The 26,969-nt window shown below is 42.2% G+C and overlaps 1 protein-coding gene across 4 annotated transcripts in view; it reads right to left on the reverse strand.

Moving 5' to 3' along the window:
* Window positions 1-26,969, reverse strand: part of epha8 (eph receptor A8) — a 120,538-nt gene that overhangs the window by 71,037 nt on the left and 22,532 nt on the right. For all 4 annotated transcript variants that reach the window (XM_051415504.1, XM_051415503.1, XM_051415502.1 and 1 more), the window contains exon 2: window positions 19,329-19,393. In XM_051415504.1, the coding sequence (XP_051271464.1) occupies window positions 19,329-19,393 (65 nt within the window). The remainder of the gene's footprint in view (window positions 1-19,328; window positions 19,394-26,969) is intronic.

The raw sequence follows: 26,969 nt of genomic DNA on the forward strand, positions 1-26,969 counted from the left end.
TTGAACCCAAAATCTGCTGCACAGTGAGCACTGGGTGAATGTAACTGTGTAAATGGGGCTGACCTTTCCTGGGGGGCCTACCAAACCCCTTATTTTTGCACAACTTATTAGACACTTTGAAACAGGAAATGTTTAAAAACAGACACCGACAGACAGCTAACTTTACAACACAAGTACAGACACTGACACACAGAAACCTTTATAAACAGCCATAAATGTTCTTCTGCCGACTGTAAAAGCACCAACAGACTTTTTGTACTTAGCTGTACTCCTGTTACTGTGAATGGTAGTAAGTTTATCTCTCTGGCAGGTGTTACCTCCCACATCACACACTCCATAGTCACATGGCCACACCCCCTATTTGATTCTCACTACTGCGTTTTTAAAGTTTGGTGGGTGGGAGGGAGGTAGCAGAATTTAGGGGTTTCATAAATCATTGGCCACACCTATGTTTACCCTACTATTTCATGTCAAAACCACTGCTGTGAAAAAGGTCTATTCCACAACCTACAAACTAATCAAGTGATGTACTCAAAGATGAGAGCGAGCAGTTGGTCACTCCAAATTACATTTGATTGGAAAACGTTAAACTCTCCCCAAGGCAGCATTCTACCCAGGGCCCCAAACCCACTGCGACTGGCCCTGTGTGTTAATGTAAACAGGCCAATGCAGGAAGAGAGAATGGTACTCACTGCCCAAATAATAAAGAAACAATAATGAAAGAGAAATATCTCAGTGGACGTAAACAGAAACAGTGGCTCAATGACTTCCTCCTCCTCTTCTCCCAATCTCCCTCCTTCAGATGAGCTGTACTGAGGATTAGATCCAACACTGGTGCTCTTCAATCATGCTCACAACACATTTCAACCTTCAACAATATACTCCATTGATTATGTTGTTGTAAACATCGACAATTTGTATGCAGGTATGAATGAAGATGTGCATGTGTGTTTAACCCCAGCGTTACCCATGATCCTCTTGGGCTGCGAATCCCAGCGCGAGTGGCAGAGTAATTGAAAGGGAAAGTGTCAACCCCGGGAAGCTTTGGGCCGTGCCCAGCTGAACTCGGCCTCGGATGAGACGATGGGGCTTTGCATGGCAGCCCTCCAACTCCTCTCCTCAGCCCCGACTCCCCCTAACCCTCCCCCCTCACGCACGCTCCCCAAGGCGCCACCAGCCAAAAACCACTGGGATAATTAAGATGTAGGAAGTCTCACCCATCTCACCCTTCCCTCCCTTCCTCATCCTCTCATCTTTATCAGCTAAATTGAAACCGTCCTTGAACTTGTGAAGACCTCGGCTAATTAGCGGGGTGTATAACCTCTCTATCTCCCTCATTATTCCCGTCTTGCCATTGCCGCACTCTCAACCTCTCCTGCTCTTTTTCTTTTCCTGGGAAATCTTAGATTTTTTCTCCTCGCATATTCTCCGGGAGTGAAAAATCACAGCCGCTGAAGGCAGATTGTCAGGAGGTTGGGAGCTGTACGGCAAGCAGGGAGGCGACGAGATTGGTTGCTGTTTAGTAAAATAGCAGACAGCCAGGGAGAAGAAGAAGAAGAGTCAGAGAGATTCAGAGGGGCATGTTTATCTTCTGAGAACGCGATAAGAAGAGTTCTGTATCGTGACGACAACAAAAACGCAGTGCTCCACAGAGCGGCCCACTGACAATGCAGTGCGAGCGTGTGTGTATGTCAGACAGAGAGAGAGAGGGGAAACGACAACATAGAGAGCAAGAGTAAGAGAGGGAGAGGGAGAGATTAATTGGCTGTAAATTGCACATCTGTTTCCTGCCTGTCAACTCATCGGATCTCTCATCAGCAGAAATCAAACGTGGCAGACAGAGAGCACACACACATTAACATTGTACACATAATACAAATACACTGCAGGTACACACAAGTGTAGGAAAATAAAATGTCTGTCAACTCTTTTTCATGGCATTCGTCAAACACTGGAGGTTTCAATCAACTCCAACTCCATTCAGACAAAAACTGTGATAAAAAAGCTTGCAAGGAATTGCGAGAGACATATTTAAAGGAAGTTGCACCCTCGCCTTCCAAGCGCAATGGAGAAAAACTAAGGTGGCCACGAAAAACGCAAACGGCCCTACCTAGAGCCAGAGTTGGGTTTGTCCATTCTGGGCTACTGTAGAAAGCTGGTGGTTCAACATGGTGGAACGAATGCGGCCTGTTGTTGCTGTTGGTTGAGGCTGTGACTGTGCCGGTAAAAGTTCACAAAAGCTGAACTCCACGCAAACAAATTTGCGTATGTGTGATATCAGAAATGGGGCAGACGCACAATGTAGTCACGGTTACCTTTTAAATGATCCTGCCGACATAATGCACCCCCGCTGGCTGCCACTCACATTGCAATTTAACAACAAGTAGAACTATTCAGAGGTTATTGGGGCTGTCCAGTTTAACTCCACATACTGTTGTGTTGATGTAGCTCATTGTCAAAACGTTTGCTTTCTTCCAAGTCGACTATTAAACTAACAGCTCCACCAAAAACGTCACCGCGGTGGGTCCGTTTTAATTGGACAACATTCACCTTGTCAGTTCTCAGCTCAACATCCTGATATCAAACATCTGGAAACATTAAAATGGTAAATATATTTGTTTGTGTCGCAGCGAACTGTCACTTCTGTTTCATACGTAAAACGTTTGTAAAACGGGACGGGACGGGGGGTTCGGACAGGCCTGCCACCACTGCTAAAAAAAAATCCTAGAGGAAACACTGCACTGTGTAAAGTGACAGTACAGTAAACAGAGAGAGTGGCGATAAGCTCAGTGTGCTAAATTTCAACCTGTGTTGTTGTTATCCCCCAGAATGCCCCGAGTGAACTGAAATTACACTGATATCATCACTTCATTACAAAAAATACAAACAAAGACAAAAGCTGTAAATCCGGCCTGTTGTTAATTGTGTTTCCTTTTGGGGTCAAGCAGTCAAATGGCTCAGCCTCCTCTGACTCTTTGTGGCAATTAATACGCGTCTGATCCACGTTCCTCGATTTCTCTGATTCTCCACGCTCCCTTTCGCTCTTTAATCTCAAATCTCTTTTGTTTTATTCGGCCCATTTAGCATTTCCACTTAGACAAAGAAGTTGCCATCGGAGTTGCCTGAAGATCAGAGAAGCTGTTGTTAAGCAGAATGAAAGTGTTTTTCTTTTTTTAAATACAGTCGCCTCTAAAGCCAGTGTTGAAATCTCGGGGTCTACAAGACTGAGGCCCTGTAGCATGAAATCAATTTCAGTCTATTCATAACATATGATATGAAAGAGAGTGGATGCCAAAAAAGATGAAAGGGAGAATGAAAGATTGATTAACAAATATATAGAGAACTGGTTGAAAGAGATGATTATGTGCTGCTGGTGTGAGGGACAATAGGAAGGGAGTTGCCTGTTTAAGGCTCGATTCATCATTGTTGTTTCTGAGGAGGCTGAAGGCAGCTGTGGGTATGAACACACAGATTTTTGCAGAGAGTCTGGTGTGTGCTGATGGAGAATAATTCCTGCTCAACTTTCACATCATATACACGTTACACTTTCTCAAGCTCTACCCCGACACTTTCCAAACCACACACACAAACAAACAAACCGCACCAACTTTTTAATAAAAAATGACTTTATCCGCTTGTTATTACACTGTAAAACCTAACAGCGTATCTAAATAAAAGGAGTAAGTTAACATAACTTAATCCTCTATTTTGATAGTAATTGTACATTGTTTTTATTGTTTGTCAGCTGTTTTGACAGGTAATGTCATAGTTTGCTTTAGTGGAAGAGTAAATGCAATTTAAGTGGTAACATTTGTATAAAGCAGATGCATTTAAGTTAGTATTACTTTATTCAGATAAATTATGTTAACATTTTAATGAGTTTAATATATTTAATAGTTGTAGGTTCAATTAACTGAATGGAATTGGTACAATTAACCAAATTAACAAATACTTGTGTTACATTTGCTCAATTTAAATATTTTATACGTTTAAATAGTTTGAGTTAAAGGGGATCTTCGGCAGATTTTTACCCTAGTCTTGATCACTAGAGGTCACAGAGTACTGTCGATAGGAAAAAGAACGACCAGAATTGGTTCTAGCAAACTGGAGATCCTGCAGCCAATGGCCGGAGCTCCCAGTTAGTTATAATACACTTCTTGGGGGCAATTGTGGCAACAGAATGAGAAGGTACAAGTGCCTACACTTTCATCATCTACCTTTCCATGACCATGAGATACTGCAGTTGTGGCTAGTTGTTCTTCAGCTGGATGTGCAAACTCTCATACAAGTACTATGTGAAAATGATCACCGCATTTGCAGTGAACATTTTGAGGAGGATGACTACAGAGACACAACACAGCGGGGCCGGCTGAGGAGAAATGCCATTCCGAGGATGAAGACTGCTGAAACCACTGTGGAGGTAATGTTATATTCATAACTTCATTTAGCTTCGTTTTGGCAGATGCGGCTTGAGAAGGGATATGGGGCAACAAATTTTTGAGGGGAAATAAACTTTTTTCCGTTGTGAAGGCATTATCTCTGTGATCGATTATTCTGGGCTTTCGGTGAAGCGAGCGGTGGAAAAACAGGTAGGCGACAGTACTGTTTTGTACGGTTTCTGCACAACGTATGAGTTGAAAAGGCATGTTGTTGTCACGTAAGGGCCCTGATCATGTTGCACAGACATTTTAATTGCATTTTGTGTCTGTTAAGAGGAGCAAAAGGCACTCTTTAGGATATGCCCTCAAAAAGTGTATTATAACTAACTGGGAGCTCTGGCCATTGGCTGCAGGATCTCCAGTTTGCTAGCACTGGTTTCGGTCGTTCTTTTTCCTATCGACAGTACTCGGGGACCTCTAGTGATCAAGACTAGGGTAAAAATCTGCCGAAGTTCCCCTTTAATAAATGTAAATGGTTTATGGCAATAGATTTTCTCAAACAGTTGGACTAACTCATTGAGTTTAACAGTGCAATGACATTCAGTGTCCTCTATTGGTCTCATCCTACTGTCGCCTCATACTGACATTAATGTCTATTTACAGTAGACACGTCCCAAAACACTGGGATAACAAATGTGACCCATTGCCTCTCAAATTGCCTGTGCATACCTAGACTTCATTTTAATTTTGACTGCATTTGTGAAAATCAAATCCAAATTAAAACAGTAATGTATGATTGACAGGGCCGGGGGGGATATTTTACAATAATGTGGCAGCTGTTGTGAAATTATGTGCAAGAATTTTTTTTTTTAATATGAATGTTTAACATATGAGGGTGGGTGGTGCATGACTATGTGGAACTGGCTAATTGGTTCTTGGCTTATTAAAAAAATACCAATAAATAAAAAAATAAGGGTGTAATATAGTCCCTGATTCAGTATTTTTTTAAATACATTACAAAAATGTGCAACAAGTTAGAATAGTCAGTCTTGTCTCCTAGAAATTGTGGCTTTGGGGCTACTAAATGGTCCTTGAAACCACTTAATGGTTTTTCTGAATACATTTTGGAGGAAACATAATGGCTGCCTGGATTACATTCAGTCCACAGAGTGATGGGTTCAGACAGGAGATTGAGGGTGTTTAATATCAGACACTTTCATCCCACATGTTAGGCTACTAAAGTACTTTGGTTACGGTCAGGGAAATGTGTAAAAGACAAGATGTTCTGCCTGGTGCCACAAGTCACGCAGTTGTTCACACTTTTTTAATATTTAACCAAAAGGACAATATTTCCCTGACCACAAACACACTCTAAAAAGTATACAAATATAACACTGGCTCAACTTAATAATAATAATAATAATAATAATAATAATAATAATAAGCTAATAATTGGCATGCATCTTTTTAAGTAATTCCAGCTCTCCATCATTTAGTAAATCCTTTGAGTCTTTTATATCTTTATCTTTCTTATCTGATGAACCCTAACTCTACTTTATTGCAACATATTATTCACATTGACCTCTAAAAGGTCAAAGGTCCAGTGTGTAACATTTAGGAGGATCTATAGGCAGAAATGGAATATAATATTCATATGTATGTCTTCATAAGTGTATAATCACCTGAAAGTAAGAGTTGTGTTACCTCAGAATGAGCTGTTTTTATTTACAGAGGGAGCAGGTCACCTTCTGTGGAGGCTGCCATGTTGAATTGCCATATTTCTACAAACCAAACACTGCCTGTAGATAGGACCTTTTGCGAGTTTTGCAGCCACCGTAGTTTCTCCTACACACTTCACAGCCCGTTCTCATCAAATACTGACGCTGGTGGTGTTAAGTTTGTTGCAAATGCAATGCTAGAACCCAATAAATAATTAACTTATTTTAAAATGATTTCTATTCATTTATATTAATGGAAGATCAAAATGTGACTTTCTCCTATATATTGCTGTGTAATCCAATGGGTAATCAGTCCCATAAGCAATGTAGCACCTGGCAGACTTTAGCACCTAATGATCTGATTATGGGATAATCCAAATGCTTGCAATCTATTACTACTTCCCATCTCTCAGTCTATCTCCTTTGCATTAAAGCGTGCAGAAGCTGCAGACAACACACGCGTTTTAGGAGGAGAGGCGCCAAAAGGACGACAAGACAAAGCCGAAGACCGGTGTCTTCTTTAAAAGATCTCATTTCAGATTAGTATGTTTGATGGAGGTTTCTTTAGAAGTCATAGACAGAGAGAGAATGACAGAGAGGGAGGGGTAGAAAGAGGATGCTGAAGAAGAGAGAGTCTGCGGGCTATATAACTGTGTGTGTGTGTGTGTGTGTGTGTGTGTGTGTGTGTGTGTGTGTGTGTGTGTGTGTGTGTGTGTGCGTGCTGGTGGCATTTCCAGGCTTAATGCTGGGCTCTATGTGAAGTAACAGGTCTGCATATTAACTCAGTGGAAATATCAGGCTCTGCCCAACACCTTTCTGCCTCTCATACTATCAGCCACACAACCAGAACAGACTTAATAACTTTGCTTCTATGTGTGTGTACGTGTGTGTGTGTGTGTGTGTGTGTGTGTGTGTGTGTGTGTGTGTGTGTGTAGGTGAGTGTGTGTGTGTGTGTGTGTGTGTGTGTGTCTGTGGGCTCTTTGACAGCGATAACCTTTCTGGAATAGGAGTGTTAATTGCACTGGTCTGGGATCAGTGGGGGAGATGGTGTAATTGCTATCTTTTCTGAGATGCAATTTTTTACAGGACACTGTGTGTGTGTGTGTATGTGTGTGTGTGTGTGTGTGTGTGTGTGTGTGTGTGTGTGTGTGTGTGTGTGTGTGTTTGTGCAGTGAAAAAAAGATGAAAACACTCTAGCAAAGAGGAACACAGAGGAATAAAAAGAAAAAAATATTCTGGTATCATCAGGCTTTTTTTTGCTAAATATCCACTGTGGCAGCGTGTACAACAGAGAACGACATCAGTGTGTGTTCATGGCCTCTGTTCACCTCTCCTGGCTTCCAGAATTTGGGGAATGTCCTATTTGATTTTGGCTTCAAAGAATTTCATTTTTTCACATCGTCCACCTGCTTCACCAGAGGATGGTGGCCAAGAGACAGAGGTACATGTATCTAGACCCATTCACTGAACAGTTTTAGCAGCAGTGTTAAGAGTTGGAACCAACCTCTCAACATCAACAGCCTGTTGCACCAGCTGAACATTTGAGCCATTAAACCTCTGATAGGAAGTTGGTGGGGAAAGTCAACAATAGCTGTTACATTGTAACTAGTTCATTTCACACTAAACTTACTTACATTACTTTGTTTGGTTGCACTGGCTACTTACACTCCCATTTAGGATAATGGAATGGAATGAGTCCCAAAACCCTGAAATTAGTTAGCATTTTAGCACTTACCAGTTCCTTCGCTTCAAAGTCAATGGGCTTTCTGAATGGGATTTTGGTTAGATGCCTGAATTAGGTCTGTGGTTAACACAAGCTTAAGAGATTTTCATGTTTTGTTCTACGTGGTAAAATACATCAATAACTTGTGAATTTTTAAGCTTTTACTGTCTTAAAAAGGGGGTTGCTAACAAGTGGCTAAATGAGACACATTAAATGTAAGCGCCTTTAAGGACGCACATCCCTACAATAGCATGCATCCAGCCACCAGAGGAAGGAGCTCTTCCATCCTGACAAGGTTAGTTAGCTGGCTTGTCAACCCCTGGCATTGTCTCAAGAAAAGTCTGTAATTCTTAGTTCACCTGTGCTACGGACGGATTTTTCCTCCACAGTCATCCTCTGTGCTCCGTGGACCCAGCACCAAGCGTCTGGCTTCCAGGCTGATCATTCCCTGAAGAGGTCACCAGCACTGTCCGGGTTAAACGAGCTACCTCCAATGTGTCGGAGAAACACTGCAGATCTTATAGATATAAGAGGCTCACTCTGATTGGTTTTTCGTTGGCCAACTAGTGTTAAAACTCCAACTCAGTATTTTGTGTTTTGGTTGCTTCTGGGTACCTGAAAAGTAGAGTTTCTGTTGAGAAACGTATTTATTACGAAATGACGGGTTTTGTGTTTCGAGAAAGGACTTTTATAAGGGCGTTTGCTGTGTTGTGTGTTTCTTGCCTGCTGTATTTTGTGTGTATTGCTACTAGTGCGAGGGGTTTGGTGGCTGTATCAGGTCTTTGGAGGGTTTTGCTGGTTGTATTATAAATTACTCTGATTGGCTCTGACACTTAGTGGTGGTGACTTTGAAGTCGTGCAACCATAGTGTAGTTTGTTGATAGGCTAAAATAACTTCTGAGATCTCGGGACAACAAAATCACACAAAGCAAGAAATATGAGCAGTTATATGAGAATTATCCTTAGTCAAGTGTAACCAAAACGCTGTGAAAGAATGATGTATTCCACCTGCTTTAGGGCAATAAGGGAAAAAGGCAACTGACACCCATCTGAGAGAAAGAGACTGGAATATATAAAAATTGAGAAGTAATGTATGGTATCATGTATAATGTAGTTAACTAAGTCTCTGAAAACTTTGCATCAAAGAGTCTTCTGCAGTCAGCACCCAGCTAGGAGTTTCTGTTCCAAGCAAATGAGTGGAACTGGCATTACGCTGTCATATCAATATGAATAGGTGACCCTATTTTAAAATACAGCTGCTGTAGTGTACATTAATATTACTTTTAATATAACGGAAATATTGCTTTTTCAGTAGGTTTAAAAGAAGCTCTAGTTTGTTTCAGAGAACAGAAAAGAACTTTCCTCAGGTTCTTTGAACATCACTCTCAACAAGTTCTGACCAAGCGGCAACCTCTGTGCCTGGCAACTGAAGCCTACACAGTGGCAACAAAACTGCAGTTCCTCTAACAGCCTCTTGGGGCTGGCTTGAGAGATCAGTGCTCTCCATAAGGTCTCATATTAAAATTCCCAACTTTACAGCAGAAATAAACATGTTTACAGCCTGGTACAAATAACAGTTGCACTCTCTATGAGCCTGTTCACACCTATTAGAATGAGTCTTGAGTAATCTGATCACAAGTGGACAGTATGGTGTAAACAACTGCCAAGATGCATTGTGATCAGATCACTTAAACCACTTGCGTAAGTGATCTGGGATACTTTTTGTAGTGTAAATGCTAATGCATCCTGGGCCACATAGAAGAATCGCCTACTCAACTGACATCCCGTAACTACACACAAAACACGCTGTTTATTTAGTTCACTGTGATGCAAATGATGTGTTTGGGTTCTGCAAAGATAAGTAGCAGATGTATGTAAACACACACTGTCTGTTTCAATTGATTTGACCACCAAACTAGCAACCAGTCAATATCCTTCAGACTCCCCTGAAAAATCGCACCATTTTGGGAATAAGGAGAAACTTTATAAACTTTTTGTCCCTTCTTGTAAATTCAGGAAATGTTACACATTAAGTTATTTCTTACTTCTGGAGGACACCCACACAAACACGGGGAGAACATGTAAAGAAGGCCCTGGTCAGCTGAGATTTGAGATTGTGCTGTGTTGAAAAAGGAATGCCTTTTGGATGCTGTCTGTGTGGGTTTCCTCAGGTGTTCCGGTTTCCTCCCACAGGCCATTGACATGCATGTCAAGTTCATTGGCGACTTTATCTGTCAGTGTGAGTGTGAATGTCTAAATGTGTTGGCCCTGAGACTAGCGACCAATCCCTGATGTACCCTGGCTCTCACCCATTGTGAGCTGGGACAGGCTCCAGCCCTCCGCAACCCTGCAAAGCACTAGAAAATAGCTGCACTGATGTTGTAACAAACTTCTATGCCGCATATCTTTTTTTCTCCCTACACATACTAACCTACACATACATTGGCAGGTAACAGCCTACAGGACTCTACAAGCTTCCAAGAGGTTACAGTAGAGGGTAGATGACTCCCTCACTTGAAGCCCATTTCAGATCTTTTCATTCCAAACAGATAATCCCTGCTGCGCCTCTTAGAGCCGACAGCAGAATAGAGCTGTCTGTCAAACCCCGTCGAGACCCGATCTCTCTTTCACACATCTGGGCAGTCTCCCCTCTGAGGACTACAGTGCCGATCAGGAAATCCACACCTGGATCATGCTGCTGTCAGCCTCCTCTGGGGAAGCTCTGGCACAAGATCTTTCAAATCAGCCCATCTGCATACTGAGGCTACCATCTACCAACCTGTCCGCATCAGCACACACACACACATACACGCACACACACACACACACCTACACTCCTCGGCTGCTCTTACAGACACCACACCGGGCCCCTCCAGCACCTGCAGCACATCCTTGCCCTCACCTGGCGTGTTTATTAAGTGAGACAGTTCCAAAGAGCAGCTTCAGAGGTGTATTAGCTGCAACATCAGCCGGCGGCAGCTGTGCTGTGTCGGCCATGCCGCCGTCTCGTGGGAGCTTGTACGGCCAATTACACCGCAGCGGACGGTCATTGGGAGGGCAACAGAGGAAGTTGAAGAACTAGCTGAAGGTCTGTTAAGGAAGTGTGTAATCAGAACGGGAGGACGGTGCTGATAGCAGCAGAAAAGAAACCCAGAGAGAAATGTCCCAAAAATGTGTTGGGCTTCTTGTTTTTAAGAACATACCTCAACATGTCATCATCACTGGGGCCAGAAATTAAAAATGGTAAGTGTGAGCTATTTATTCTAGAACTCACAAATTATGACTTAAAAATGTTAAAAAGAAAAAAATAAATAATAAATGAGCTGTAAACAATCATTAAACTTTAAATTTTTTCCCTTTCTGCCTACTGTCTAGCAAAATAAAGTTGAATATAAAGTTAGGTCAAAGACACAGTTCTGTATGTATGGCAGTGCCGCAGTGTTTCATTGTTGTTTCATTGCTTTGTTACCAACTGTTGTATGACTTTTCTCTTTCACCCCAGAACTTTAAATTGCATCCACTCCTCACAAAATCCAAATTAGACAGTTTCTTTTCCTGTGAAATGATAAGAAAAAATAATCAGTGTTGATGTCCAGTGTTCTCTTCAACCTTGCTGGATAAAGTCAAAGTAGAGTGAATCCTCCCACTCAGAGAGAACATCTGGACCAGCTCATTTATCATGTATACTGATAAGACAATCACTGCAATAACTATATACAGCTATACAGCACACTGTGTTTTGGATGATAACAGAAAACAAATAAAGTGTCCAAAGTTTGCGATTATTTCAAGCAGAAACAAATCCAAAACTCTGTAAGTGTGCCTGCTGTAAAACTGAACTAGCCTAGCACAACAGCACAATGACTGACTGTGAAAAGCTAGTTAGCAGCTCCAGAACCTACTTTCCTCCAATTTAATTGTTTAATTGTCTCTCTAATTTGTCCTATCTGCTAGCTGGCTGTCCAGAGTCTGGAGAAGTTAATGTTACTCAATTAATTGATGGAATACTTGATTACTTAATTAATCAATAGCTGAAGCCCTACTTTAAACCTGCAATAACTGATTTTTGGCCTATTGGGGGCAGTGGAAACAACCTGTGAACATCTTGACATATTATGACCTTTTAAGTTGATAAAGTGAACCTTGCAAACAGCAGCCTATTTACACATCCAGCAGTCCAATATTGACTCTCTGAGCTCTGTTTATCTTCATCATTTCCTCAGGGAATATCTGGCTCTTTAGCTGCTAAATGCTCCACTGTGTCTGTCTGCTGTTTGGTGCTGAGCAGGTAGTGCACAGTGGGTGTTTAGAGCTTTTTCTCTGAGCCGTGAACAGTAAATTTGTGGGTCGGACCGCTAAACAATAAGATAAGTCAGGTGATAAAACGGTGGGTTTATCACTACAACTGACACCTTTCACACACAAGCAGTCAAGTAATTAAGTTGTAATTTTCAAATACTGCTTATAGTGGTTTGAAATGGCAAATCCCATAAGCCATACAGATCACCTCCAAGTAGTAGCAGCAAATCTGCAGGTCATAATGAATGACTACTTACTTGGCAATCAATATTTTAAAGGTTACATATATGAGATTTAACAATACTATATCAGCAAACAACTCTTTGCTATGTAAAGATATAATGGAGTCAGAAAATGACATCACACTGCCTCTACCTGTGTTGCTATTGCAGTCTCTCTGTGGTTTGTTTACAATGCCAGTCTGGCTTTCAGCCTCCATTTCCAACTGAGTAGAGCAACTGAACAGTTCGCAAGATCACAAATCACGAGATAACGTGAAAATCCATCTTTCCAAGCTTCAGTACATGCATTTATAGCCGGTACCGGACCAGTCACCCTCCTTTGAGGAAGTTCTTGGTGGGCTCCTTTCTTGCAATGCCGACTGCTAAAGAGGTTAGCGTAGATGCTAGCATCAGTTATATCAGAACTGGAGAGTATTTATTCAGAAGAGCTGAGAACAGCACTGAAGCCTTTTCTTGCTGGAAAAGATGTTTGGCTCATTTCCGGACTGGCTTCAGCAAGAGTTTGATTGCGTTACATGGTTTGTTGATCTGATTGGTTGAAGTTGGCCCATGGTTCATCCAATCACTTGCCAAGTATTTTTTGAAAGTGCCTACCATTTTCCAAACAGCTTCCAATGACTATTTCCCAGATGGTTCTGTGTAGTCAGGTTAAATACTTGGTGGGGAAGCTAAAAATATAACTCTATCGCTATCCAGCTGTTCTGCCCTGCAGCTCACCTGCATGTTGCATGCAGGTCTGAGATTGGCCTGTTCAGCCATCAGATAAAACTCATCTTTAAGAACCAGCAGAGGAAGGAGCTGTCAGATGGTACAGATAGTAATATGCAAAAAAATATGTGTGCCTGTGTGTGTATTTGTGTGTGTGAGAGAGGAAGAGAAAGTCAGAGGGAGTTGGAGAAATAGTTAGTAATGGCAACAGACTGTGGGCTTTTGACACTTCAGCTCATCTCTTGCTCATCCACATCATGGCTTCCACGGCCCACGTTAATCATCACACACGTACACACACACACACACACACACTGTACTGTCAGCTGTATCGATTGTGGGGTGGCCGGTGGATGAACCTGTCATGGCCAACATAGATCGGACTGGAGGATAATGAAGTCTTCCTGCCCTATCTGACAAGCTCCGAGAGAAAGCGAGAGAGAGTGTGTGTGTGTGTGTGTGTGTGTGTGAGAGAGAGTAAAAGAGAAGAGCAGAGAAAGATGCTCCTGGGACAGCCCACAGGCGTCCTAACCACTGCCTGAATAAATTGGATGGAAAGAAGCCCCTTGAGTCGAAGACGTGATCTGTCATGATGTCATCTAAACGAGACTGGCACAGAGGGAGAGGTCAGGGTGCTAATAAAGACCTAACCTACACACACACACACACACACACACACACACACACACACACACACACCATCGATTGAACAGTAAATGCAAGCTGACAATCTTCAGCTATTTTCCTGGAAACATTTTAATCCGGCTGTAACATTGCTAAAAAATTCTACTTCCCTTTTTCTCTCTCTTCTCTCCGTCCTTTTCCTTCCTTTTCTCCATCTTTCTAAGAATACAGGCTCACACCTTGGTGATGTCTCAAATTTTTTTCTCTCATGTAAGTTGCGTGCATGTTGTTCTTCAGTATTTATATTTTATATCTTTTTGTCAACAAATCCCATGAAAAGACTAAAGCCAACACTGCCAGCCTGTTTCTCTACACTTTCTTTCTACTGACACCTCTACCGAGCCTGTGGCCCTCAGGCTCAAGCACACCCCTTAAAAATGGGTCACATGTATAGTAGGCGGGATGAGTACTTTAGTACCTGTTTGGATGTCAGTATTTGTTGAACATATCGAGTCCTTGCATTTAGGTCAGCGCATGCGTAGCTCTGGAAGTATTTTGAAAATGAACGTACGGTGCAAGGTTTGTAAAATTAAACTTGTGTATCATAGAACAACCAGTTAGATGATTAACTATTTCTGGATTATGCAGAAAGTATGTTGAAAAACAGCTGAGGCAGTTAACAGGCAACTTCTCATCCCCTTATTCGCTAACGTTAGCAGTTTTAGGACTGGAGATATGCACATGTTAAACTTTGTTAAGGACAATACTTCTGATTGTTTTTATCTTTTTACGAGCCACTTACTGAAAGTATTGCATCCTAATTTAAGTAATTTCAAGGACTCAAGGTTATTTTATTGAAATTCACCTGTAGTTCCCTTTATTCTACTGATAAAACTAAATAAAAATTGATGAATAAGTGATAAAAATAAGAAAATATGGATATTGGTTTTTTTTATTAAGCATACATGACTCAAACGGGGGGAAACTTCCTTTCTTTAGGACTATTTTCAGCAGAAGAATAATACATATCTATTTCTATTAAGCATTCACAGCAGCCAGACACACACGTTTGACATGAAATGACTCAAAAAGTTATGCTCTGTTTTGGTCCCCATCAACTCCCGAAAACTACATCTGGCTCTTTGGCTGCCAAGTGCTCCACTATGTTCAGCAGCTAGTTGCTAACTTTGTGCGTTTGGTGCTGCAGGTAGTGTACAGTGAGTTTATTAGAACCTTTGCTATGAACAGCTGTTTGGAAATTAAGTTGACCGGAGCACGCTGAAAGATGCTAAAACACTCCATAGTTCTTCAGTCTGATAACTGTATGTGGCTTAATCGCTATGAGCTACCCCTTTCATTTTACATGTAGTCATTTTTATTATCAAAATATTTAAAAGTGCACCTTTAAAGATACTTTACAGTGCACCTACATTCAAAGGGAATTCAAGAAGTACAATAATAAAAAAGAATAATACTAATAGAATAAAAATAAACGGTTGTCTGAGCTGCAGACAGGACATGTCTCTGAACCCTGTCCCTCTGTCCGAAAATGACTTCTCATTCAGGAAACTACACACTGACAATTTTAATCCATCTTCCTCCAGCATGGACTTGACACCTATTCCTCTTGTATTCCATGTGGGCAACCTCTCTATCTATTTCTCCTTCTCCCTCCCTCTCACCTTTGCCTCACTCGCTCGCTCATAGTGACACGTGTGTCCCCTCCTGAACACCATTTCAATGTAAAAATAACATTACTGAACCTGCAGAGCTCAGTTTAATGTATTTGTTATGTAACAGTGCTTTTCACATGATACTGCAGAATCCAAACTTCTCACCCGCTTTGTGGATCAAACCCGGCATGACCGTACATACACAAGTCCCTCTCAGCATAAACGATAGCGGCTTTCTGTGACATAATCGTCAGATATTCTTGCCCTTCCGCTGCGGTTGTATTTTCTCGACCTAAGACCATCAAAGAGCTGCTGCTGCAGCCCGGAGCAGAGGGCAGCTGAAAAACTGATGCTGCTAGCATGGCACATTCATAACACTGTAAACTGTCAGGATGGCAAAAAAAATTGCCCTATATGTGTTCTATATGTGTGAATGTGAGAGTGTGAGAGAGTTAGAAACTGTCAAAACATCCATTTGTCAAAGAGCCCATGAGGTCTCAGCAATGTTTTTCTCTCTCGTTCTCACACACATACACACACAAATGTACTGTCTGAGGCACTGTGCATATCAGTCACATTGTAAATAGTGTATAAGTTAAAGAAAAGCTTCAGATTCTTTCAAGTTTCCAAACTGAATATGCCATATGAATGTTTAAATAGTTATCAGTTAGTTCAGCCAAAGTTAAAGCTGCACTAATCAATATTATTTAATAAGTAATAATCAGTATGTTATATGTAAAGTGTTACAAACCCAAAATGATCACCCCACCCTGCGGTTTCCCTTAGCTCTATGTATGGTTTGTCTTTCAGCGCTTTGTTTTGGTTTTCTGGCCCTCAACTTTACTGTTTTAGTGCCCTCTCTCATAAAACCTTGTTTCCAGCTGTGAGAGACTAGCTGGTGAACATAGTGGAGCATTTAGAAGATAATGAGCAAGACAGTTTTCTCGGAATAAAAACAGAGTTAAAGTGTGTCCAGTGTGTAACATTTAGGAGGATCTATTGGCAGAAATGGAATATAATATTCATAGGTATGATTAATAGGGCTGCAATAACAGTAATCTCTTTCAGTGTAGTGCATGTGAGTACTATATTGAAATACATTTACAAAAATCTATTTCTTAAATGTTTTTGCATTTTCATATGAAAGCTTGATAGTCACTTATTGTAAACAGCGATGCATCAGGTACTCTCAGGCTCTTGATCACTGCTTTAGGTTGAAGAGCACAGTAATATAGCCTTCAGTAAAAGCACTGAAAACGTTGCATTGAGCAGTGCAAACCCTCAGACATTAGTACTTCTGGTTTCCAGTCAGCGTGCATAAAAAAAACTGAAAGCAGAAGCAGGCCCACAGCAATAAAGTGTGGCTGCTGGTCTGATAGCTCTGCTGAAGAATCGTTTTGAATGCATCATTATCAAACTCGAAACATACCCGGTCTACAGTGGCACTTACTGCTCCGAGTGAATCAAACCTCCCACATGGAGGACAGCAGCTCCTTCAGTGTAGCGACTTACAAGCCGAGCTCTTTCTAATGAACACTGTGGACCCAGATAAATGACTGTCAAAACACACGCTATCGCCGTCAGTGGTCACAATGTGAGCAGTCTTAATTTGGTGTATGAGCAGTGATGTATTGTTGAGCGAGGTGCACAGCTATCTGTATACTGACTGTTTGATCTCAACATGGCAGTTGTTCCTAATGCTGGAAATGCTGCTGGTCTCAGGCAGCTTGCAGACACTACAGTATTCAGGGGTATTTGGCCAGTTATTTGCCCGTATTTCACACTATCTTACATGAAAGTGTTTTGTGCTTATGTGCTGATTGGACCACAATATTTACACTGTTTCTCTCACTGTTAAAAAAGTGGAAACAATAACATCAAAACTTGAAAAAACACTTTCACACTTTCAAAGTTATCAAATAAGAATTGGATATGTCTAAACTTAAAGGTCCAGTGTGTAACACTGAGGAGGATCTATTGTCAGAAATGGAATATAATATTCATAGCTATGTTTTCATTAATATATAATCACCTGAACATAAGAATAGTTGTGTTTTCGTTACCTTAGAATGAACTGTTTCTATCTACAGAGGGGGCGGGTCGTCTTCTAAAGAGTCTGCCATGTTTCTACAGGAGCCCAGAATGGACAAACCAAACACTGGCACAAGACAGGGGCATTTGTGTTGTTTGCCACCACTGCTAGGTGCTGCTTAATTTTACACACTGGTCCTTTAACTTAATTCATTTAGAGAAGCAGCAGAGAAGATACAGAGAAGATTTAATCAGCAAGGACTCGTGACGTCACTTGGATTTGGAAATGTTTGATACCTTTCCCCAAGCCCAAAGATTGTAAAGTATGTTATTTAAAGACTGCCATTAATTAATTAAATTCCCTTCAGTTTGAACCAGTCCGACAGCATCCAATCAAGTTGCAGCAGAGAACTATGAAGAACTAACAGAGGGCCAGCTAGACAACATGATACCAAATATCATTTTGATGTTGTTTGTTCTGTTGTTAAAATAGCATTACATTTGGTGAAGAGTGCATTGCGACTTGTTTAGGTCTCAAAGTTTAGGACTTGGGACTTGAATGCAAAGACTTGAGACTTACTTGTGACTTGCAAAACAATGACTTGGTCCCACCTCTGGAGTTAGCCCTATTAGCACCTAGAACAATTACTGTCTCTCTACTGTGATGCCAACTCTTTCACAATGGAGGACTGAACTCTCAAATGACTTGATCTTTGAAGTGTTGATATAACATCAAAGGAGAATTTTACAACGTGGCCTTTCTGTACATCTTTTGGTTTTCAGACTCCACTGTAGACTGTCTGATGAGAACAAAACATCACGCAGCCTGTTTCACCTTCCTCAGATCCTTTCCATTCAGCACAAGATGCATACCTTATGTAACCTGACCATAAAGCCACACAAATCCACTCAGCCAAACATTTCATGTGCAGGCGCTCGGTGTGAGAAATACGTCTCTCATCAAGTTAGGAGAGAATATTTCTGGCATATTGAACCAATTAAATGAAGCACCACGGGCTGAGTTTATGTAATCTAGATGTTATAACAGGAGCCTGTCAGGACGGAGGAGATCCACTTCTCACGCTGATTTTACACAGAAGGAGTCATTTCGCTCAAAACTCTAATCCAATTCTCCAGCTCTTTTCTCAGGACTTGAAAGACAATCCATCTGTTCCTGCTGGCCGACGTTCAATCGCACCGCCTTCTGTTGTGTGGGCCGGAGGTGAGTTAAATGTTTCTACCACTTCACTGACAGCCGGGGGAGTCGGGGACACGGTGGCATCTCGCAGCTATAAAGATCACGGCTGGAGTCCTAATTCATCACCCCAGGCATCATCATGTGGCATTACAATATGCTAATATACCGACGCCGTGCCCTCGCTGTCACCTCGTTCTCTCTCTTTCATCTCTCTCCCTCTTCCCTCCACCTCCCTATCCTCTTCCGTCCCCTTGGGGGCTAGGTCCCCCCCCCCCCTTCTGGGATTTGCACCTTTCTGCCAATATGTGGAGCAGGCTGAAAGCAGTGTCGCAGCTGATGTTGGAATTAGGTGAGCGTTGCATGTAGTTGTCTGGCTGCAACAGACGAACACGTAATTAGCCCGTGGCGTCAGCCTTACAACCGGATCCCATTTAATAAACGCAGGTTCCTCCTCAACTGGAAAATCAGCGCCTCACATGCCTTCAGACGGGGTAAAAATAGGAATACCTTCGCAACAGGTTTCGTTTTGTGGTGGAAATTTGTGTATTTGGGTTTTCATGGAGATACGGTACAGTAATTACCCAGCAAACATGCTGATGCTGACTTAATGTTCGACATCTGTAGTCTTCATCATTTTGGCATCAGGAGCTGTTCAAATGTGTCAAATGTGTATTTGTCCTGTGCTGTCATATGAAATGTTTGATAAATTCCTCAGTGGATATTTCCTTCTTACCCCATGCGACGGATACGTTAGCCAGCCCCAGTCTCCTGTGATCGTCGTCGTGTCCAGCAGATTCACTGCAGAGAAAGAAGAAAACAACAACAGAGCAGGTGAGTTGCAAACTTTAAATGATTGTTTTTCCCATCCATCCTGTCCTTCATCACCATCCTCTGTGTGCACTGGCACCCGACAGAGTCGCACACATACGTGCGTACACCTGTCTGACAGGTGTGACTGATGAGGCGGGACGGTCGTCACGGCAACTCTGAGCCGGGTGTCACAGCGTGTGATGTCACCTTGACCCGGTTCAGCCTCTGAGCTGGGACCTCAGTGGTCCAGACTCAGAATAGAACAGGAAACAGAACGTTTACTGTTGCGCAGCATAAAAATACCGAATGTCAGCGATGACAGGAATACAGTAAAATATCCAATAAACTGCTGATTTAATATGGAGGGTGTCAGTCAAGATTACCTGTCGCCTGTAAAGCTGTTTAAATGTGTCACAAATGTATTTGACTGTGACTCAGCAGTGCTCTGTTAAACTCCTTTTTTTATTCTTTAAAGTTATAACAGCTCAACATATACATGTCAATACATTTAACGTCAGGTAGAAAAGAACATAAAGAACATAACAACAATAGTCAGTGGGTGAAAGCAATACTATCTAGAAATGAATAAACTAGGGATTAAAAAAAGACAAGCATACAGATGGTATAATGAATTAACAAACTATTGCCAACCTGCCAAAAATTCTGAATTGTGTTCATTTACACCATCATGCATAGCCATTTCTTGTAATTGAAAATATTAAAAAGTGAACTTGCTTTAGCAATTTTAGATCTTAGTTTCTTCTTCTTGAGCTACTGTCGGGTGACAGACACATTTAATGAGAATATGTCACTACCACCTACACCTAACGTATTATTTAGTCATTTTTTAATGCTGATATGTTTTCTTAAAAAGTCCAAAATGGCTACCAGTTAGCTTTATAAGCTTAGCCTATTACTAGAGACTGAGCACATTATTGAAACAAAAGTTTTATGGTAAACACAGGCGTGTAGACAAACCACCTGAATTTGACCCCTGGAATGTTTGCGTTATCTGTATTTATTCGTACGGAACAGTCGATGGCGGCACGGACATAGCGGGCTAGCAAAGTACGCGCTGACAAACCTTGCGAGCTAGCTCAGTGTTTGTGTTCAGCTCAGCCTCGGACTGCTCTCAGAACTCACCAGAAACTCTACTTTCTTCCTCTCACTCCTTTTCTTTCATGTTCATGTTGTGGATGTCATAGGCCTACTTGTTCAACTAATGCGCCGCCTAGAGCTAATTAGCATCTGTTTGCGCCCACTCACATCCTTCCATTGACTTTGCATCTAAAATCAACCTGACATTCTGTCTGAAAACACCTTTACATCATGGATGGACAGATGAGAAAAAAGTGGATGAAGAACCTAGTGAAACACTAATTCTACCCACTGGCAGTGTCCATATCTTCCGCTCTAGCAGGTGTGTGTGTGTATGTGTGTGTCTTCCCTTCAACACCTCCAGCTAATATGATCTCTGCCCCAGGGCTGCTTGTCAGGCAGCCAAGTGATGTTCCTCACATTAGAATGAGTTTAACAAAACACTTCACACTTCTTAGCTCTCCATCTCTCATCCTTCATCTTTCTGTCTGACACTTGCTCTCCTCCTGTCTCTCCTGCATGTTAAAGCTACAATATGCAGCACTTTTGCCTTGAAGCAGAAGGTGAACTGCAAGGCCCCCTCCCCCTCAGCTGGCCAAGTTCACATCCGTATACTTTTCACTCATACTGATGTGTTTTCCGATACACACTCGTCACTGTGTGGTCACTAGAAAATGCTGCAAACTGGAAAAATATGTGTATGTTAATGTTTATTAGTCCATTGGCAAATATACCTTTTTTTTGTTTTTCTTAGTTGATGATAGTTGTGTAATAGTTTTTTATATATTTGCCTTTATTGGATGGGACAGCTGAAAATGGACAGGAAATGGGGGATGACATGCAGCAAAGGGGCACAGGTCAGACTTGGACCCACGGCCACTGCAGCAAGGGCTCAACCTCGGTACACCAGCTCTACCAGGTGAGCTATAGGGCACTCCAATAGTTGTGTAATAGTTAATAAACTTATCATGACTGGAAAGAGTGAGAAAACAGCACCACCTACAGAAAAAGCTAACTTCATCAGAACAAGAACCACCCACACAGTTTGATTGACAAGTGGCTTCTGGCATCTGCAGAAAACATCACAGTGATGAGTACTTTAAGCGTCTGCACAGCCGTGGTACACTCAGACAGGTGTTTTCACTTCTGCCTGATTGGACCTCCTCTCCTCATTGTGCCTGACTGACAGCTGACTTTCTGGTCAACTTTTATTGCACCTGTTAGGATGGCACAACAAATATGTGCACGATTCTTTTTAGGCTGCATTAATACATTTCTCCACATGGAAGTAGAAGAACTACTGCCACATTAGTCTCTGTCTTGGATAACGGGCTAACGTTTTAGCGAGCAGTTGCCTATACTTACGCATAGACATGAAGCAACATCATTCCTTCTTATTTTAGCGGTGTCTCCATCAACTCCCAATAATATGCATATCTTTAGTTGCTAAAGTATCAGCAGCTTAAGTTAACTCATTAAAATTGTCTACCTGCTGTTTGGTGCTGATGAGTGTACAGTGGGTTTATGGGAGCTTCTGCACTGAAAGAGCTGCCTGCTGCTGCTGGAAATGATGTTGATGAGAGCTGTGAGACTGAACCATACAGTGAGCATGGCATAAAACCAAAACTATGAAACAAAAAGCTATGAAGACCAGCAGCCTGTTGCACCAGCTATGTTCAAACCTAGCCTATAGTTATTATGTAAATTATTACTAGAATGTGATTTAAGCATTACTAAAATAAGAGGTTGCACCACAGAGATAAGTTACAAAATAATTCTAAGTAACAACTAAATAGTTACCCATTCCCCTAAGGGAGTGTAAATCATAAAATGTCACAGAATTATACTCACTGATGGTAAAACAGCTGTTTTTATGCCAAACCAGCATAATTTTTTTATTAATTGCAGCCATTTTGTGACACAAGTAGAAACCTGATTTATTGATAAAGATACATTTAAAAAAAAAATCTTTATTGATAAAGATATTCCAATTTTGATCGTAGCTTACTACGATGGGCTACAAAACCAAGTGGCTCATGCCAGCCAGAAAGCTTATGTGCATGGTATCCCCAAGAAATCATGGTGCAACCAAGTTTAGTAGCTGATTAAGTTACAAACTAACTAGTAGTTACTTGTTACAAAGGTCTACCACTCCCGTAGCGGCTCTATGGCGCTGTACTTAACAATGCAACCTAACACTTACCATGTTCACCACATTAGCTTAGCATGTTAGCATGCTAATATTTGCTAGTTAACACTAACCACACAGAACAGCGTCCGATGGGAGTCTCACGCCAGAGAATGTCCTTTACTACAAAATCTAATCTGGTGGCTATCCATCCAATTGTTACTTCAACCTGGACCAAAGGTTTGGACTGACCACAGCAGCTGGCTGGGAATTCTATGTTGATTCAATGTTAATGCATTAAATACTAATTAATGGAGCTTTACATAATTAAAGTTTGGTGACTTCACAAACTCCCAGCCTAGCTCTGCCCATCTTCAGCCTGAAGAAAGATTTAATTAGCCAGAATAATTGAAAACACCTGTGTGGGCTGACAGGGCTTTAACACAAATGATGTCCAAAAAAGGAGATGCAGATCACTTTATTAAAACGATACCAGGCAGTCTGGCTCTTTGGTGGCTCCAAATAGCTCCAACAGTCAGCTCTTCTGAAAATAATGAACGTCAACAGCAAGAACTCTTCGTAAACAGTAAACTGCACACAGGATGCTCATTTTCACCGACCTGGACGGGAGCCCACCAAAGAGATGAGAGTCAATCTGGGTTAATCTGGGTTGCTGCTGGTTTGGAAAGAGTTTAGTGTTTTGCTTTGAAGTGTCAATTTGTCACTTCCTGTGGGGTCAAGTGTCTACACCCACAATTCAAAGAGGCAAATAGGATGAGTGTAAAGCATGGTAATGGAGATAGAGTACTCTTGTCATCCGCAGCTCCACTTCATAATTTAGGCTAATAAGACGGGAATATTTTTCCATAAAACTCTTGCCAAGTGGAGCCTCATGATCTTCCAATTTCCGTGCGCAAAGACTGCTGCTTGCCACACACACACACACACACACACACACACACACACACAAACACACTCACGTGTTGCAATTAGCTGGTGTGTCACTCCTCCTAATTTGAGCACTGGGCCGCTGAGGAGGGCAGTGGGTCAGAACACACAGACAGATGGCAGTGCCACCGTCCTCTCATCCTTCCATCCATCCCTCCCCCATCCAACAGCCTTCTCTCCGCCTCTCCCTCCCTCAGGGCGCCGACATCCCGCCGTCTCGTATTGATGATGCGATGGCCCCTCGCACTCTAGCCAAGGTCACAAATGGATGCCGCCAATTACACTCCTCTGAGTGCTCTTCATCGGCCCACCAAAGTGACATAATGAAAGTGGCGTACTGGCGCAAGTGGATTTAATAATTCTTCAACGCACCGGGGGAATTTCCCTCTGCTATACCGTTATTATTAAAGGACGGAGGAGGAAAAAAAAGGACAAATAAATCCCCTCCCCGAATCGGAAAACATGTGAGGCGGTGCGTTATCGCCACAGTGTGAAGATCCACGAGCCGTTCCCAGTGGTATTCATTTAATTTCCACTCAAATGAGAAATCCCTCTGTCTTTGAAGGTGGGGGGAGTCATTTATCTAATATGCTCTAGCTGTCTGAATTATGACTTGTATACAAGAGATAGGGTTTAGTGGCATGTCTGTTGCCTTGCTTTAATGTGACAGGAACAGTGTGAATAAAACAGAGGACAGGCAGTAATTAGCGCTTTGTTCCCCCCCCACCTTGCACTTCTTCTCATCTTACAGGAAAACACAAGTGAAGCCCTCTCTATGTGTCTCTTTGCATTCCACCTCCACCTTCACAGACAGATTTTTGTTTGTGACTTTTTCAACCTAATTTTCACGTTTCGTCCTGACAGAGAACTCTAAAAGCGCCTCTCGAGTGAAGTCACAAGGTTGGATGGATTGGAACGAGCCCTGTTTTTACGAGCTCACTGACTGACCTTCACGACACCTTGACGAGAGCTAGCTCTAAAGCCCTGTAGCTCCAAGAAAAGATTCTACAAAAGTGAAGAGGTTAAAGCCTGCGTCTGGCAGGCGGAGGGACCAAGTGCCTCTCCTCGAGGACTCCGGGCTTGAAATTGAGTTTGTTCCTGTTTCACAGCGTTCCCGTTCATAACAGAAACACAAACCACCAATACCAGCCCCCCACAACACCTCTACCAATTTCTCTCTCGCCCCCTCCACCTTGTACTCCACCACATCTCGGAGAGCGCCAAATGAAAAAGCTGTCCACCGACTTGAGAGCTTGTTTTTGCCCGCTCAGAGACACGCCACATATTTCCCAGGGCGATGGTCAACTTTCCTTCCCCATTACTTTTCCGTCCCCGCGACTCAATCTGGCCAGTAGGTTAGCGAGCACGCAGACGCCTGCGGCCTGGCATTCATGTCGCGGCATGTATCAAATCAGCCAGGCCCGCCAACGCTGTTGAAATGCAGTGACGAGCACACACACACACACACACACACACACACACACACACAGACACACACTCACTCTTCCTGTCCCTATCAGTGGTCATGGCAGGCTGAAAGTGGGAGTCTATGTGTCTGAAGTCAACATGGAAGAATTATGGGCTGTCTTGGAGGAAGTGGAGTTTACCTGCAGCGCCTGCAGTGACTCCATACAGCCGACAACAACAAAACACACATGCGCGTGTGCACACACACACACACACACACACAGACAAGGGAGAACTATAGAAGGAGGAAACGACAGAATAGAGCAGATGCTCAAAACCTCATTTCCACCCCAGAAGACGCGGCCATACATTTCAAAAGAAAAAAGTGCAACCATTATTCTACACCAAGTATCTAAACACACACAATAACACACACACACACACACACACACACACACACACACACAGCATGTATACATACATACACACAGGCAGAAGACAACATGTGACTGCAATCAAAAATGTGCATTGTACTGTTTTTTTGGACAAGAACAATACATTGACAAGACAGCAAATGTACCCCCTGTACAAATACAAACACACCTGACACATATATGTACACACACACACACACACACACACACACACACACACACACAGACACATTGATGGCACAGCTCTTGGACCAGACAGGGACTATGACAGCTGTGTAATTATCTCATCAACACCTCCCTTCTCTAACAAGCTTCTCCTTCTCTTCTCTCTCTTCTCGCCGCCTGTAAAGCTCCTCATGAGCGCCGCGAACAGAGGAGACGATAAAAGCTTCACAGAGATGAGAGAAGCGCCACCAAAACACCAAACCCTCGCTCGCTCTTCTTTTCACACACATATGCTCACGCGCACACACAGACAGCCATCTTCTGTCCTTTCTAGTTTTGTTTTGCATTTGCTCCACGGTCTCAACACCAATTCCCCACTCTCCAATTATGAGAGCAAGTCCACTTAAATTACTACCTCAAAAAAAAAAAAAGAGAGAGAACAAAAAGACACCCTCAGCTTTTGTTCATTCAAGGCAGCAACAAACCAATACAAAATGACTTGAAATAATTGTTTTCATCACCCCCACCCCTCTGCCCTTCCTCCTCCTCCCCCTCGCAGATGCAAGTTTGTTTTTCGCAGTTTTTTCAGCACTAATGCTGATGATGACTGGTGATAGGTTTAGGGAAGTGTGCTGAACTAAATTAGACATGTGAAATGAAAGGTGGAATGGAATTACACTAAGGGTGTTCAATGACTCCTTTGATTCGCAAATTGTTAATTTGGTGCCGTGAGCAAACAGAGGAGAGAGGAGTGCGGAGCCGGTGGATCACGTTATTACCGCCCACAAGGACACTCAAGTACACAAGCATGGCGGGTGCTGAAACAGGTCCCTTCGAGCATTTTCAGATGGAAACCATAAAGAAAGAAAGGCAAGACCACAATCCCTAAAGGCATGACTGTGCTACACCATGAACTGTGAAAAGTGTAATTTTTAGTTTGGATAATAAGGATGTCCTTTACTAGAAGAAAACACATTTATCACGACTTTACAAAGAACATATCCAGAGCTGCTGCCAGGATTTTAGAAATACTGGGGAGTTCAATCTTCCCCTGCAGAACTAATCCAGTCTCACTCCCAAGTCTGGGAGTCGAGAGAATGAGTGAGAAAATGTAATGTATCCGTTGAATGAATAGATTTTTTCTTTGAATACACAGAAAATTAAAAATAGGTAGCTGGTCAAAAATTCCATTCCGTTTGTGTTCTGCTCTCACTCTGCAGCTTGGTCAGTGGCCCCTTAAAATCAAAAAAAAAATCTAACTGGATGATTTTATTTGATTTATTTTACCTTTATTTTACCAGGAATATTCCCATAGAGATTCAGAATCTATTTTACAAGGGAGCCAAGACAACATGAAGTTAAAATAATAAAAGAAAAAACAAAA

This window comes from Dicentrarchus labrax, unplaced genomic scaffold (genome assembly GCF_905237075.1).
Source record: "Dicentrarchus labrax unplaced genomic scaffold, dlabrax2021, whole genome shotgun sequence".
Taxonomy (NCBI): domain Eukaryota; kingdom Metazoa; phylum Chordata; class Actinopteri; family Moronidae; genus Dicentrarchus; species Dicentrarchus labrax.